Genomic DNA, 18,386 nt, shown 5'->3' on the forward strand with positions numbered 1-18,386 from the left:
TGGATAGAAATATTAACAAATGGATTTTACGGAAGATAGTAAGTGGCCCAGGTATAAACATAAATAAAAACTGTCGATATGTTAAAATATGACACCTATGATCATGATTGAAGAATATGAAAGTTTTGACAAAGCTGCCATAAAATTTCAAAGTGTGGAATATGAAAGGACCCGTTCATATACATTATAAACGATTCAATAGTTGATTTCATCGCGAGGTACTTGACATCTATATGATACATTTTACAAACATTGCATTCGTTTTTAAAAGACAAACTTTCATTTCATCGAAAGTTGACGGCATGCATACCATTTCATAATATATCCAACTATAATTGACTTAATAATAATCTTGATAAACTCAACGACCCGAATGCAACGTCTTTTGAAATATGTCATGAATGACTCCAAGTAATATCTCCAAAATGAGCAAATACGCAGCGGAAGATTTCTTTCATACCTGAGAATTAACATGCTTTAAAGTGTCAACCAAAAGGTTGGTGAGTTCATTAGTTTAACATAAATAATCAGTTCCATCATTTTAATAGACCACAAGATTTTCATTTTCAGTTCTCATAAATATACGTCCCATGCATAGAGACAAAAATATCATTCATATGGATTGAACACCTGGTAACCGACATTAACAAGATGCATATAAGAATATCCCCTATCATTCCGGGAAATCCTTCGGACATGATAAAACAACATCGAAGTACTAAAGCATCTGGTACTTTGGATGGGGTTCGTTAGGCCCAATAGATCTATCTTTAGGATTCGCGTCAATTAGTAGATCGGTTTACTAATTCTTAGGTTACCAAGCAAAAGGGGCATATTCGGCTTCGATCATTCACCCATATAATGTAGTTTCAATTACTTGTGTCTATTTCGTAAAACATTTATAAAAATTACGCATGTATTCTCAGCCCAAAAATATAAAGGGTAAAAAGACAAATGAAACTCACAATACTGTATTTTGTAGTAAAAATACATATGACGACATTGAACAATGCAGGGTTGGCCTCGGATTCACGAACCTATATCATTTGTATATTTATTAATACACATAATCGTAATCGAACGTATATATATATATATATATATATATATATATATATATATATATATATATATATATATATATATATGTATTATTAGTGATAAAATCTTTGTATTAATAATTTATATATATTTTATTATTTAATTAAATGTATTCATTTTAAATGAAAATATTAATATAGTTAAGTTAAATATACTTTTATATGATTATCATTTGTTTGTTGAAATTAGTAATTATAATTATACTAAGATAATATTTGTAATGATAAAAATAATGATAATGATAATACTCATGTTAATACTAAGGAAAATAATATTTAATAATTCTATTAATAGTAATACTAATGATAGTTTTATTATTAAGTCTTATAATACTGATAGTAGTTTCAAATGAAAAATTTTAATAGTAATGATAATACTTATAATAATGATGGTATACATTATTAATCTTGTAATAATAATAATTTTGATAATGATACTAATACTAACCTAAATGATAATTCTAATAATAATACTTATAATAATATTTGTAGTAAAAATAATAATAATCTTAATATGAATACTAATAATGTAATGATAATAATTATAGTTATGATAATAATGATATTCATTTTAATGATAATAATATGTAATTACATTATTATAGGAATGCTAATAATTAACTTAACCATAATAACAATAATAATTATAATTGTAACTATAGTTATAATAATAATAACATTTGATAGTTAATACTTTTATTAGTAATAATAATAATATTAATAGTTATAGTACTTATACTAATTTTGACGATAATGATAATACTCTTAAGGTGATCAATGATAATAATACTTCTAATATATTAGGGGTAATAACAATTATCATACTAATAATAACGATAACTAATAATAATCCTAATCATAATAATACTTAGATCAATACTAATAATAACATTAAAAATACTTACTAATGTTACTTAATTAACAAAAGTGATAATAATATAAATCATAGTATTTACGTTACTATAATAATAATAATAACAATAATTGATAATAACAATAATAACAACAACAACAATAATAATAATAATAATAATAATAATAATAATAATAATAATAATAATAATAATAATAATAATAATAATAAATGAAAACTACCTTTAAAGAAATCAGTCTAAAAAAAATGTCCCGAGCCGGGCTCGAACCCGCGACCTCTCGTTCAACCAAAACATACACCTAAACCGTTCCTGCGACCCTTGCTTTTCTGTTTTAAATCCGCAGGCTATTTTATTTAACCGAAAATTTATGTGATCTATAACTTTTTCTTCTTCTTCCATATACCATCGATCAATTTCACCCAAAAATCATATTAGTGAAATTACGAACTCAATTTAGGACGTTCCATCAATATAGAAACCTTTGTTTGTGGTTAGTTGAGATTAATAGTAAAAAAAAATAAAAAAATAAAAAAATAAAGACAGCAGCAGGCTGCTGTCGCAACACAGGAAGAGAAAAAAAATTGTTCTTGAATTGGAGAACGTTTTGGACATTGATGATAACACGAAATATGTTTTAAATTACCTCTAGAATCTATAAAAATTATCATTTTAACTCAAATTGAAACAGAAATTTCAAATTTGATGAAGAACGATCTGTTGACTTTTTATTTTCAAAACTTTGACTTCCAAATTCAAGCTCGTTAGGAGGAATTGGAGACTCAAACTTCACAGATAGATTATTGGAATGATTCCTAACAACTCTCTATTTTTAGATTTTGATATGTGAATTGAATTCGAGATATAGCATAAAAGGTATGGCGACGGAGGTACTGAACTTGGTATGGGTTTTCTGTTTGGTTCTGCAGATGTAGCAACGATTGATAGATGATGAATGTATTAATCTTTCAATGGCCAACAAGGATTTTGATCAGTTTTGTTTTATAATGGTGATGGGATCAACAAAGGTCACGAGTATAATAGAAAGGAAGAAAGAAAAAAAATAAAAAAATAATTGAATCTGATAAGAAACTGATTCGCATACTTTATGGCTTTTTATTTTATTTATATTATTATTATATTTAATTAATATTAATAATTAATACTTATATTAATAATAAATATACTAATAAAAATATCAATAATAATACTAACAGTAATAATAATAATAACATTAATAATAGTAATATCAAAATAATACTAATAATAATAAAAGGTCATAAAAATAAATAAAAAAAATTTATATTTCTATTAATAATAATAATGATGATTTTAATAATCCTGTTAATAATTATAGTTTTATTAATAATAGCTCATAATATCTAGTCATAAATAAATTTTAAATTTTTAATCATTCTTACAATAATGTTTATATTTAAATTCTTTATTTTGATATTCATAACCTTAATATTATTAGAATTTTAATACTTATAACTATATCAATATTAATTATAATAATATTAATGCAATTGATATTAATATTAATAATAATACTAAAGTAGTAACATTAATATTAGTGTTGATACAACAACTATGTTTTAACTTGTAATCATGTAATTAAGTATTATAAATTATCTATAATACAATATTCATATGAATAACTATGTATAGAAATTATATATATTCTAACTATTATATAAAATTATGTTTTTATTATCAAGTAGATAAATATATTATCTATACTGAAATAAATAATCTCAGAGTATATTTAATACATTGTTAACATTGACAAATTATATATATATTCAATCTACTCACTATATTTACATGAACAGTCTTAGATAACAAGTTTAAGTTTTCATTCATATTCACATAATAGTTCATTAATATACTTAATATACAATTATTTACATGTATTGCTATTTATATATACAATTCTATTTACAATTAAAAGTTCGTGAATAATCGGGAATAGTCAAGGTCACATGTATATATGCTACAGTTCAAAAATTTTGAAACTCAACATTACAGACTTTGCTCATCGTGTCGAAATCAAATACGGATTAAGTTTAAATTTGGTCAGAAATTTCCGGATCGTCACAGAATATTCGTGATTTAGGGTAATTAAAATTAAAAGGTCAATTTAATTTTAGTTTTGTAAGGGAAAATTAGTAAAAATAATATTTTAATGATGTATGAAAAATTTTAATGATGCAGGGATCATCACCCTCTTTGGGAATTACTTACACAACTTCTACACGTTTGGATGTCCATCGATAACTTGTAAAATTAAACAACAACCTTAGAATGGCACTTCAAATTCTTTTATCTTGTCATTATCGCGTTCCAAATTTTTTCTTGACATATATTCTGATTTATCTCAAATTCAATGACGATATACATCCAAAATTATGCACCAACTTTCCAATTCTTCTTTATTTAAATACGTGATTCTTACATCACTAATTTTATTTATACACCATCAAACATAATTACAATATTATACAATATAACATTTCAAAACATATTTAGTGGTGTATAAATAAAACTAGTGATGTAACAACTAACAATCATCACCCACTTCGAAAGTTTCATTGCATTACTTGTAATTTTGTCACTAAATTTACTAAAAATTATGAAATTAATTTATTATGTTGAATATATTATCCGTGAGCTCCTCGAGTACATATTTCGAGTTGAGTTTAAATGAGCTCGACTGAGCTTGAACATATTGTAAATATCATTTAGTAAACGAACTCGAGCTCAAGCATGAGCTACTTATGTCGAGTTTGAACAAACTTACGAGCTTAAATGAGCGTTTCAATTACACGCGCGCGCGCGCGCACACACACGCACACACACGCGCGCACACACACACACACACACACACACACACACACACACACACACACACACACACACACACATATATATATATATATATATATATATATATATATATATATATATATATATATATATTATATATATATATATTATTTTATAAAATTACAAATATATTATTACTCCCTCTTAAAGGACATCATTTTTTTTCTTCCAAAAATAGTGAAAGCGTTATTATAACAAATGAAATCTCATCGAAAGATGAAAGAAGCCAAATAGGAATACAACCGGCAATGCTCAAGACTAGAAAACATAGCAATCGAAAAGACAACATCGAGCAACCACCATCTACAATCGAGCCGAACCAGGCCAAAACTAAACAAGATATCGCTAGCAAACTAAAGGACATAACTAACCAAAAGAACCAAAGCGCCTAACACTAACAACTTAACAAGCAAATATAACACAAAAGAGATTGAGCAAGACTAAATCAAGACAAACAAACCGAATAACCAAAAACAAGAGGCAAAGAAATATATAATAATAACTACTTCATCCATCTCACATCTATTGTCCATTATTTTATTGGACCGTTTCAAATTAATTGTGAACTTCTATAAATAGATAAAGAGTTAAATTCTTTTATACCTTTAATATATACATATTTAAGACAAAAGATAAGTAGAACGTAATGAGTAAATCGAAAAGTTAACAAAAAGTGAACTGCGTGCTATAATCCTGGGACAATAGAATTGAAGCGGGACATAGTGTTGTGTATTATATATAGATATAAATATATAAAAAAGATTAAACTCGAGTTGAACTCGAACTTACATAATGATAAAACGAGCTCAGTTTGCGCTAGACTCAGCTAGTTACTCTCCTACTTTTGTATAGATTATCCTATTATTGCGTATTTTATGGGACTCTTGTATTGTACTCATATGGTCCTAATTTAATAGTACTTAGACAAGAACAATACAGTTTAAAAACTTTTTTTATTAACTTTAATTTTTTTTTTTTGACCGACGGTTAGGAGTCACTAACAGGAGTCCACTCGATGTCGGAACCCAACCACCTAACCGATCATTTCTTGGGACAAACCATCACACTCCTACATCCCTAGTGCGAATCCATACATGCAAGGGCGGTTTTATGTAGGGGCAGGGGGTCACCCGTGAATTTGTAATTTTCAGTGTAAAAATTTCAGATCTTTCGACTTTGCCCTAGTGGATTTTTTTGCCCGAAAACCTACATATTTTGCCCCAAAACCTTCAAATGTTATCCAAAAACATCCAAATTTTGCCCAAAAAACTTCAAAATTTGCCCAAAAATCTCTATATCTTGTCCAAAAACCTCCATATTTTGCCAAAAAATTGCTACTTAAAAAAAAAAAACCCCGGTGAAACAAAATCCTGCTTCCGCCACTGGATATGTGCATCGTGTGTGGTAAAATCCTATCAGGTGAGGCTCGAACACAAGACGTTTGAGACCTTTGAGGCCAATTAAATGGGCGGGTAACCTGGAGGGTAATATTTGCAGCCCACAGACTTCTCTTAGTTCAAATTTGATAGAAATTTATATTTTTTGGGAAGTGGTTGGAATGTGTTCGTATCTATTAATAGGATATTGGTTCACACGACCTGTTGCAGCAAAGGCTTGTCAAAAAGCGTTTGTAACTAATCGTGTTGGTGATTTTGGTTTATTATTAGGCATTTTGGGGTTTTATTAGGTAACAGGAAGTTTCGAATTTCGTGATTTATTCCAAATATTAACTAACTTGATTTCTAATAATGAGGTCAATTTTTTATTTGTTACTTTGTGCGTTGTTCTATTATTTGGCGGTGCTATTACTAAATCTGCACAATTTCCCCTTCATGTATGGTTACCTGATGCAATGGAAGGGCCGACTCCTATTTCAGCTCTTATACATGCTGCTACGATGGTAGCAGCAGGAATTTTTCTTGTCGCTCGACTTATGCCTCTTTTCATTGCCATACCTCACATAATGAATTTTATCTCTTTTATAGAATATGGATCATAACAGTTTTTTTAAGAGCTACTTTAGCTCTTGCTCAAAAAGACATTAAGAGGGGTTTAGCCTATTCTACAATGTCACCAATATACTAACACATGTTTTAACATGTTTTAATTTTACATATTACTGTTAAGTGATATAAAAGAATTTTAATTTATTATTGTTATCCGTTTACAAAAATAAAGTAATAAATTTGGACATTCAAAAATAAATACAGGGAAAAAATATCAAAGGGAAGGAGTAGTGATTATCCAATTACTAAATATACCTGCGAAGTCAAAATACTAAAATGCGCCGGTACGCAACAGATGCCGTGAAAAATAAATTCTCCCGCCATCACTCAATAAAACCCCGCACACAAACACATCCTCTTGGATCTCGAGCCTTTTTTTTCTTCATTTCATTTCACATTTTCATCTCATTTTATTCTAAAAATCAAAATCAACCATCCAAGTCAACGAAATGGAGTTACCAGTGATCGATCTGGAGCCGTATTTAGATATAATCTCCGGCAAATCCACCGGCGATGACGTCATAAACCCCCAATTGAAAACCGTTTGTTCTGAAGTCAGTAAAACCCTAAGTGAAACTGGAGCTCTGTTAGTTAAAGATCCTCGTTGTTCAGCTCAAGATAACGATCGATTTATTGATATGATGGAGATGTATTTTCAACAACCTGATGATTTCAAACGATTACAAGAACGCCCTCATTTGCATTATCAGGCAAATATATTTATATATATGCATGTTTATATGTATACATATTGTGAATTATAAAAACTAATTTATATAATTGACTGTGTGTGGTGAAATTACATTGTGCGTTTATTAGGTTTTTGGATCAATTGGATAAAGTATATGTGAATTGAAGCTACATGTTAGCTGAAATGAAATATTTATGTAATTGTTATGTGCCTATATATATCTACATATTTACTGTTAATTATGTAATTTAATAGTTATAGTTTTCTGTGTGTGATGAAATTGCATTGTGCATTTATTAGGGTTGTAGATGAATTGGATAAAGTATGTGTGAATTTAAGTTATTTGTTTGCTGAAATGAAATATTTGTATAATTGTTGTGTAATGAAATGATAGGTTGGCGTGACACCTGAAGGAATTGAGGTTCCACGTAGTTTGGTTGATGAGGAAATGCAAAAGAAGTTAAAATTGTTACCAAAAGAGTCGCAACCATTGACTCCAACAGGTCCGGATCCGAAGTGGCGGTATATGTGGAGAGTTGGACCTCGACCGTCAACTACACGGTTCCAGGTTTTGCGTGGTGTTTTGATTATTAAACCGTTGGTTAATTTTGATGAATTGTTGTTGATGTGGATTTGTTATGCAGGAGTTGAATTCTGAGCCAGTTATACCTGAAGGTTTTCCGGAATGGAAAGAGACTATGGATTCATGGGGTTCGAAAATGATATCTGCTATTGAGGTCTGTGATTAGGGCTTATTTGGTGCATAGTGTTGGGATGATTTCTTGGTAAATAATTTGAAATTTTTATTGTGCAGGCTGTTGCTGAAATGGCTGCAATTGGCTTTGGGCTACCGAAAGATGCATTTACTAGTCTTATGAATCAGGTGAGTGTAGATATCATTTCTTTAGATTGATTGTTTACCAGGTAGGACAAGTGGTCAAACTGAGAATTCTAGAAGTGATTTTAGTAATGATTGGGGATATTTGCATTTGTCACAAGTTTTTTATTTTTTATTTATTTATTTTTTTTTATTTTTTTAAAGAGTTATTTTGGCAAATCTATTCACAGTGTGAGTTACTGAATTGCAGGGTCCACATCTTCTTGCTCCAACAGGAAGTAACCTTGAAAGACATGGCAAAGAGGGTACTGTGTTTGCAGGATACCATTATGACCTTAACTTTTTGACAATTCATGGTAGAAGTAGATTCCCTGGTCTAAGTATTTGGCTAAGGAATGGGAAGAAAGTAGAAGTGAAGGTCCCAGTTGGGTGTCTACTTATTCAGACCGGAAAACAGGTAATTTTAGTGATGTTGGTTTAACATGTTGAAATCTAACTCAAGATTTTGTTACTTTAGCTTTACCACCACATGGATAAAGCATTGATTCCAAACCTAAAGGATGAAGTAACATAAATCTGCTTTTTGGTCATCTTACATGTTTGTTAGTTTGAATATGCTGATCTAACATTTTTGTTATGGTTTAATTTGTTAATAATATATGCAGTAATACTTATGTAGGACATTGTTTTGATTTGCAGATAGAATGGTTGACTGCCGGTGAGTGTATAGCTGGTATGCATGAAGTTGTGGTAACTAAACGAACAATTGATGCAATTAAAACGGCGTCACAAGAAAATCGAAGCCTTTGGAGAGTCTCCTCAACAGTAAGTGCAACAATAATTAGGCCCCGTTAATTTGTCACTTATTTTGCCACATTAGAGTTGGTAAAAGCAAAAATGGGTGGGTCTGGCAGGTTAGGTCTTTCGTGTATCTTTCTTGTACATGTAAACACAGTTTAGGTTTTCCCATAACACGAAACTATATATACTATTGACAGAGCCTCGGTGTGCCATTTGTGGGTTTAAGAAATGTCTTTTGCTACTGTTCATAAGGGTCAGAATAGCTCTAGGTTCTTTGTGACCTATTTAACGCATTTCTGTTAGTTTTGTACCTTATATGACCCGTTGGAGATCAAACATTATCTAATTTGATCCATTCATAAGTAAATGGGTTGATATTGCCTCTATCATATGGACTGAATTTAGCAACTTCCATTTTCATCCTGAAACTTCCTAAACTTACTGTTTGGACTAGTTAATTATAACTTTATAAACTTTAGTATGGTAGAGTGAGTTTTTATGTTGAACTTAACTTTTTCTTGTATTTTGGTAGTTATTCTCTCATATTGCATCGGACGCTGTTCTAAAGCCTCTAGGCCATTTTGCACAATCGCCTCTTGCTGACAAGTATCCTCCCCTTTGTGCCGGAGAATATGTAGAACAAGAGCTTTCTACTATTAACCTCAAGGGGAACAAAGGAGAGCTTTAAAAAGTCTATTGTGGAAGACACATTCAACTCTTACAAGAAAGAAAAAAATTGAAGCTTAGTTATGGTCATTTGTTTAAAATCATTATGTTCATTTAACACCTTTGTACTCTATTTTATCTAGTCTGTTTGAATGATCAAGGGTGAGACTATTATCGTTCTTCTTTACAAAAAACAAAAATAACTTAATACGATCGCTTGAAAGTTTTAGCTCATGTTATATGAGTTCCTCAACTGTTTTCTTAAGCATTACAACACTTTGTTATAATGAGGTTTAGGAATGACATGTACCCCATGTGATACAGATTAGGACTCATGCACCAAATTGGCATGCATCAAACTAACACACATCTATGCATATATAAATGTGCACCAACAGGTTTCAAAAAATGTATCTAGTTTTTTATTTGTATTTGTATCTAAATAATAATAATGGAAAGGAAAGAAAATAGAATGATGGTGCTAATGGTGGTTGTGGTGTTTGGACTGATGGTGCAGGGAAGCATGGGCTTCCCCTGTGGGAGCACATTCTTCTCGGCATTGGTCCAACTGATTCCGTGTAGGGCAGCTGTTGCACCCTTTAGCCCAATTCCTCCAAATGATGCTTGTTGCACTGCCATCAGGGTCTTGGGCCAGCCATGTTTGTGTGTACTGGTCAACGGCCCACCCATCTCTGGCGTTGACCGTAGCATGGCTATGCAACTTCCCGAGAAGTGCAACCTCAATTTTGGACCATGTATGTCCCTTTATTCTTCTTGTTCTTTATCCCACATAACAGAGATATGAGTATGTAACTTGGAGCTACTGATGGCAAAATGGGCGGGTCAGGTTGGGTTTGGGTCAAAACGGCCAAAAAAAAAAAAAATTACGGGTCAAAACAGATTGGATCGGTTTGACCGTTAACCTTTTGTTCCTTCTTGAATCTTATAACTAATTAATGTATTAAATGTGCTACAACGTTTTACCCATTTCCAAGGAAATGGGTCAACATTGCTACATTTATTGAGCAACAATTGTTTATGGTACAGGTGAACTGATGAAGGAGGAAGATCGGACATAATGGGCTGTTGGCTCTACACATCTACTTGAAGTGAACAGAATAAGGAAATAAAATGTGTTGTTTGAGGTCTTGAATAAATTAAGAGTAATGCATCTAATATAAGGACTAAGTATCTTAGTGTCTCTGGTTTTTGTTATGTAGGTTTTTATTTTGGTTAATTTCTACTACTCTAATTGTATTTAGATCCTTCAGTTAAATTACTTTAGTTCAATACCGAGTTATTGTTATTATTTTTTTAGAAAATTGACAGAATTCCCTTTTCAAAAAGTATTATCACAATATACTATTATTAAAATAATCGACAAAAATGACCTACTAATTCACAAAAAGAAAATTACAGAAAACTTTCTTGCAAGTTTTATTTTGCGTTGCCCCGGAAAATCACACGACCAAAGTTTTGGTTATGCGGCGATTAAGAAAACTCATCCGCGCGCTCAAGAAAACTCATCCGCGCGATCAAGAAAACTTGTCCGCGCGATCAATTTTCTTTTCGTCTCCTGCAAGAAATCAACCATTTTTTAGAACTAAATAGAACAAAAAACAATCGTTAGAATCAATTGAATTTGAATATAATTATAAAATATTTAACGTTTACTGGAATAAACTCGATTAATTCATTAATTAATATGAATATAGATGGATGAAAATTAAATAAATAGAATGTGAATATAGTATTACCGGATACTGAAAACTTATAATCTACATCACTTTGATGGCTGATACCTTTATATTCTCAATAAGAAATGAGACTAAATCATACAAGACAACATACTTTTACCACATTTGAATTTACATGGTGTTAATAAATCAAATTAAAGTCACAAAATATTCGTCGAATTTAGAATATCACTCATAATAAAACGTTATTGTCGGTCATCGGTGCATGCCATGAGGAAAATTGATTTGCTTGGTCCATTCAACACTAGTCTTCTTTTACTTCCGAAATTTGAGTTTCTTTTAAAATTAAACTAATTAATCACTAGCGTTTTAGAAAAGCTAGTGATTAATTAGACCACCTCCTATGGTTAGTTACCCGTCCGTTACCCGCTCATTACCCGTCATTACCCGTAATGAACCATAGGCACGAGCTAGTTACCCGCTTTAGTTACCCGCTTCCACCATGGATTTAACGGAAGTATGAAGGTTGGTTATAGTAATTGTGGGTCCCAATGGCTTTTTATTGTTTGGACTTGATGCTTTATTGCTTGTACACTGTATATTAAGAGGAGTATTTTTTTAGCCATTATAGGGAGTGTTTAGTTATGGGTTAGTTATAGAATATTGGTGTTGATGTGGCGCTGATGTGGAAGGTTAAGAGGATGAATAGTTTAGTTACGATAGGGAGTGGCCTTAGTGTATATTCAACATCGTAAAATTCCGATGGAGTTGATTAACTGTTGTTCAGATATCAATTTCCATAAATTGTCAAGTAGAAATAAATGTCACTTTCTTATTTCTTTTTAGAAAAGCAATATATTATTAAACACAAAATCTCAAGTACATGGCTGGAGGCTAAACAATTCGACTAGCCAACTAGAAGATACAAATCGCACAGGAATATCAATACTAAACATACATATTTACATAAGGATGCGAAGGTAGTATCCAAACTACTATCTCAAAATTAAGTTGCAAAAATTAGCGGATTGTGTAGTCAATTATGTCAATCAATTGTCATCGATTTGCATCTCTTCGCGATCTATTCGAAGCTTTTTATTTGAATTTCGTTCAAAATCACCGGTGGATTCCAACACTTGTTTTTAAATACATTTTGATTTCGATTTTTTCATATGAGGTATCCATAAGTCCATTCTACCGCTTGCCAAAGCTTCGCACCAAATTCTTTCAAAGCTAAGCTCGAATTAATTGTTTCCATGACACTTACATTTGTAACACCACCTAATCCCCACCAATGATAAAATTTGTCCCAAATTTCAAGCACATTTGCAAAGCACTAGAGCATGATCACGAAGGAAAATCGTGTGTACTTTTAACAATCCAGATTAACGCAGCGGATAATTAAAATAATAATCTTTTATTATTTTATGAACAAAAATTACAAGATTAAATAACCACTTATTTAGTAAACATACACACGATAAATCTATCTCATTATCCAGTTACACCATAATAATTGTCATGAAAATAAAAACAAAAGAGGAGTTAAACGGTATACCTATCCTGAAGAAACTGATGAACGGAGAGAAACTTACGATCAAAGGGTATGACCGTCTCTTTGGGTAGTCCACTACACTTTCAAGCGACACCAATGAATGCTAGTCCAAACCCAAGTAATTTATTAATATAATCTAGTTATATTAATAAATGAATAATAATACTCCGTAGATAGCTTCGAAATCAAACGTAAATATGAGGTTTGGTATTCGTGCGTAATACTGTAACAAACTTTGGGGTTTAGTTTTTAATTCGTTTCTATGATTTCTTTTTGTAAATCCATCTTAGACAACAAGCCAAAAAACCATATTTATAATGAACCAATGTTTGAGTCGGCTAAGGAAAATAAACTCATACGAATTTTAGCCAATATAGATTCCTTATATATTCTTTTCATTATACTTGGCCATGAAGTAAATCTTATGTACGGAGTATTTGACAAACATAATTAATTTATTAAACAATTAATTAATTAAATAATTAATTAATTCTAACAAATTAAATTATCGCGTTACTTGAATAATATATATACATCATATATATATATATTTCATTTGACGTCTAAGTGTATATATGTGTGACCCCGAAGGCTCAAATGAATTTAGCCATATAATTATATTTTGTACCTTGCACACAAATCCTACAGACTCCCACTTGTGCATTGTACAACACCAAGTAACTATACAAACAATGGATACCGTCTAGCAACAGGCCATTGCCCCTAAATTTATGTGAGGGTAGTTTCTCGGAACTGCTTATTGGAAGTGTTAAATATCATACGTCCATTTGTTTCAGATACTTTAGTTAAACTTGAGATATGGATTATTTTTTTTTTGAAAGGCAAGCTTGCATCAGTCCGGACCGAAGCCTAGTCATCATTTGCACACACACACGCGCTTTCGGGCAGGAAACCCGAACCACACTCTGAGGATCCGACCCTTTAACCATCCCGAGGGGCAGGCGGGCCGGATCTTAGTCCCGGAGCGGGTCGGTAAAACCTTCCCTTTGGGCCACCTTCAAGGAATATATTTCAATTCCTAGAGCGGGTGACGAGGCTCGAACCCGAGACCTCTAGCCCTGCGAGTACACAAGTGTAACCGCGGTACCATTGAAGCAATGCTTCGTTGGTAACTTGAGATATGGATTATTGGTCATTCTCATTTGTTTAACAATTTTATTTCTCGATCTTAGAACTGAATTAGATCACCAAATTAATTAAGTATCATCTTAATTACATCTGGGTGCGGCCACACAAATATCTTATTCATTCATCGAGGAGCTCAAAAGTATCTAACTCCAAACATTTTGGAGGAACAAATCCTATTTGCATACACGTGTTTCTTACGAGCTTTACATTACACCCAATAATGGCCTTTATTACAGCCTTATTCAGGACAACGTTTAACCATATCAAAGTACAATGTTTCACACATCAAAACTGGCGTGCATCTCAAGTCTAAGGACATAAAGACATAATCACTAAAAGATTCACTACTGACAACGATCCATGTAGTGACATCTCGGATGGGTCATTCCAATATTCATCATCAATGAATACATATGAATTTTGGACTCTGCAAGTTAACTATTTATCATCAATAAATATAACCAAACATTCATATTAATCTTAATTCACATTATTCCCATAACATGATCGATTATGGAGATTTTGAATAATCAACAATTATTCATGGATTAAACATGCTAATATAGAACACAGTGATATAAATGAAAACGATCATACCAACTATATATCAATTCATTAAGATAAAACTGCTTAATGTTCCAAAGATATCCAAATACTAAATTACAAATTAAAAAGATCAGCAGCATAACGAAGTCCAATACTACTAGCATGATCATCATGCTTGTTATGTGTCATGGGCTTCGTGAACAGGTCAGCCACATTATCATCTGTATGAACCTTAAGAATACTAATATCATTCCTCTCAACGACTTCTTGAATATAGTCAAACTTTCGAAGAATGTGTCTGCTACCCTTACGTACACGTGATTCTTTCGCAGGTATAATAGCACTTGAATTATCACAGTACATTTCCATAGGGGATTCAATGCTGGGAACTACTTCGAGTTCAACAATAAACTTTCTAATCCAAACAGCTTGCTGTGCAGCTTCTGATGCAGCAATGTATTTCGCTTCTGTTGTAGACTGTGCAACTGTGCTCTGCTTCGAGCTCCTCCAATCAACTGCCCCGCCATTCATGACAAAGACATATCCTGACTAGGATCGAGAATCATCTCGACCAGTTTGGAAACTAGCATCTGTATAGCACTTAATACTCAGCTCTTCTTCCAAACCTCCGTAAACCAAGAACATATCTTTAGTTCTCCGCAAATACTTAAGAATGTTCTTAACAGCCATCCAATGTTCTTCACCTGGATTCTGTTGATAATGACTCGTTAAACTCAAAGCTAACGAGACATCAGGTCTAGTACATAACATGGCATACATTATGGATCCTATAGCCGAAGCATACGAGATACCTTTCATTCGTCTTATCTCATCAGGTGTGATAGGACTTTGAGTCTTGCTCAAGATTACACCCTTTTGCACGGGCAATGCCCCGCGCTTAGAGTTCTGCATGCTAAATCTATGCAAGATTTTATTAATGTATGTACTTTGACTCAAACCAATAAGCCTTTTTGATCTATTTCTATAGATCCCGATTCCAAGAATATATTTAGCTTCCCCAAGATCCTTCATGGAAAAACATTTTCCAAGACAAGACTTAACATCTCGCAAAGTTGGAATGTCATTTTCAATAAGTAGTATGTCATCAACATACAAGATCAAGAAGACTACTTTACTCCCACTAGCTCTAATGTAAACACATGGCTCATCTCCGTTTTGAGAAAAACCAAACTCTTTAATTTTCTTATCAAACTTGAGATTCTAGCTCCTGGATGCTTGCTTTAATCCATAAATGGATTTTAGAAGCTTGCATACTTTATTAGGATGTTTTGGATTCACAAACCCTTCTGGCTGAACCATATATACGTCCTCGCTTAGGTCGCCATTTAAGAAAGCGTTTTTGACATCCATTTGCCATATTTCATAATCATGAAAAGCAGCTATGGCAATAAGTATCCTAATGGATTTAATGCTCGCGACTGGTGAAAAAGTGTCCTCATAATCAATTCCTTGAGTTTGAGTATAACCTTTTGCTACCAATCGAGCCTTAAAAGTGTTTACATTACCATCCATGTCAGCCTTCTTCTTGAAGACCCATTTACACCCCACTGTCTTGCAATTGGGTGAAAGATCAATCAAGTCCCATACTTGATTATCTTTCATGGACTGCATCTCTGACTTCATAACATCTCGCCATTTGTTAGATTCTGGATCTGATATGGCCTCACCGTAGCCAGAGGGTTCATCATAATCCCCTAGACGAGGTTCATCTGAATTAATCAGAAGATTTAGCCTCTCTGGTCGATGAGGAGTTCTACTAGATCTACGAATTACAGGTGCAACACGTTCTGGCTCACCAACAGTGTGTTCAGCTTCAATGTGCGGTTGACTAGTGCCTTCAGAAGGTATGTTGAGATGACCCGTGCTAATCCATAAGGATGAATACAATAACATATGGATACATTGCGAGGTATTTTACCTCTATATGATACATTTTACAAACATTGCAATCGTTTTTAAAAGACAACTTTCATTACATCGAAAGATGACAGACATGCATACCATTTCATAATAACCCCACTACAAATGACCTAATTTGTCATTTACTTAATAATAAGCTTTATTGAACTCAATGACTTGAATGCAATGTCTTTTGAAATATGCCATGAATGATTCCAAGTAATATCTTTAAAATGAGCAAATGCACAGCGAAAGATTTCTTTAATACCTGAGAATAAACATGCTTTAAAGTATCAACCAAAAGGTTGGTGAGTTCATTAGTTTATCATCAATATTCATTTCCATCATTTTTAATAGACCACAAGATTTTCATTTCCATTTCTCATAAATATACATCCCATACATAGACATAAAAATCATTCATATGGTGAACACCTGGTAATCGACCTTAACAAGATGCATATAGAATATCCCCATCATTCTGGGACTCCCTTCGGACATGATAAATTCGAAGTACTAAAGCAGTTCAAATTCTCTGACTGGGGCTTGTTAGTGCCCATAGATCTATCTTTAGGATTCGCGTCAATTAGGGGCCAGTTCCCTAATTCTTAGATTACCAGACTAAAAGGGGCATATTCGATTTCGATAATTTAACCATAGAATGTAGTTTCAATTACTTGTGTCTATTTCGTCAAACATTTATAAAAGCGCATGTATTCTCAGTCCCAAAAATATATATTGCAAAAGCATTTAAAAAGGGAGCAAATGAAACTCACGATACTGTATTTCATAGCAATAATGCATATGACGGCACTGAACAAGTGCAGGGTTGGCCTCGAATTCACGAACCTATATTAAGTATATATATATTTATATAATGGTCAATGTCTGTCTAACAATTAAGGTCGAGTCATAGTGTACCACAATTCTATGCTCGAGACCGATATGCAAAAGTTAACAAAATCAGTTTGACCCAAAATGACTTTCAAAATCTATACATGATTATTATATTACTTAAATATAGTCATTTTATATATTTAAATATAGTTAACAGATTTTATTAGAGTAAATAGCATAAATCATTTAGTAATAAATAAAAATTTATATTAAAATTTATATATAATAAAAATATACTTTTATATATCTTATATAATAATATTTATAAAGTTCATTTAATATCATAAAAATATAATGGTACGTATTATTAAAACCATTTTTAAAAACATGCGAGCAGAACCTCGTCGTAGTATTTTATGTAATATAATACTAATATTAATACTGTTAATTTTAGTAATAAGATTAATAATAATAATAATAATAATAATAATCTTAATAATATTAATAATAATAATATATATGTATATATAAGAGAAGAGATTGAGAGACAGATCGTGTGATGAATGAATTTCAAACAGAATTCGATCGAGTTTTAAAGAATGTGAGCACCACCTACCCACCATGCGATCGCATGGGGGCAAAGGTGTTAAGCCATGCGATCGCATGGCTCTTTATGCCAGCACATGCTCGATCATTTTAGGTTGCCGACACTTAGTTTATAATATATAATAATATATATATTTTGTAACGACCCGACAAAATCGTCATTGACGGCGCCGTTAACTTAGGTCCCGTTACGTGGTCATAGTCCCCCTATGA

The 18,386-nt window shown here is 32.0% G+C and overlaps 2 protein-coding genes across 2 annotated transcripts; both read left to right on the forward strand.

Annotated features, from left to right (window-relative positions):
• Positions 1-7,210: 7,210 nt before the first annotated feature.
• Positions 7,211-10,097, forward strand: LOC139876828 (uncharacterized). The gene is made up of 7 exons (XM_071864204.1): positions 7,211-7,577; positions 7,953-8,126; positions 8,203-8,295; positions 8,373-8,441; positions 8,647-8,853; positions 9,096-9,221; positions 9,730-10,097. Exons 1-7 carry the CDS (start codon positions 7,317-7,319, stop codon positions 9,883-9,885), a joined length of 1,086 nt encoding a protein of 361 aa, XP_071720305.1. The 5' UTR covers positions 7,211-7,316; the 3' UTR covers positions 9,886-10,097.
• Positions 10,098-10,225: 128 nt separating this feature from the next.
• Positions 10,226-11,153, forward strand: LOC139876829 (uncharacterized). Its single transcript, XM_071864205.1, has 2 exons — positions 10,226-10,618; positions 10,911-11,153. The coding sequence occupies exons 1-2, from the start codon at positions 10,315-10,317 to the stop codon at positions 10,940-10,942; spliced, it is 336 nt and encodes a 111-aa protein (XP_071720306.1). The 5' UTR covers positions 10,226-10,314; the 3' UTR covers positions 10,943-11,153.
• Positions 11,154-18,386: the final 7,233 nt, after the last annotated feature.

The sequence above is a fragment of the Rutidosis leptorrhynchoides genome, chromosome 11, assembly GCF_046630445.1.
Source record: "Rutidosis leptorrhynchoides isolate AG116_Rl617_1_P2 chromosome 11, CSIRO_AGI_Rlap_v1, whole genome shotgun sequence".
NCBI lineage: Eukaryota > Viridiplantae > Streptophyta > Magnoliopsida > Asterales > Asteraceae > Rutidosis > Rutidosis leptorrhynchoides.

Coding starts and splice junctions, on each gene's coding strand:
- LOC139876828 (XM_071864204.1), top strand. CDS start 7,317: ATGGAGTTACCAGTGATCGATCTGGAGCCGTATTTAGATATAATCTCC. Junction 8,854..9,095: donor TTATTCAGACCGGAAAACAG/GTAATTTTAGTG, acceptor TTTGATTTGCAG/ATAGAATGGTTGACTGCCGG. Junction 9,222..9,729: donor TTTGGAGAGTCTCCTCAACA/GTAAGTGCAACA, acceptor GTATTTTGGTAG/TTATTCTCTCATATTGCATC.
- LOC139876829 (XM_071864205.1), top strand. CDS start 10,315: ATGGAAAGGAAAGAAAATAGAATGATGGTGCTAATGGTGGTTGTGGTG. Junction 10,619..10,910: donor CAACCTCAATTTTGGACCAT/GTATGTCCCTTT, acceptor TTTATGGTACAG/GTGAACTGATGAAGGAGGAA.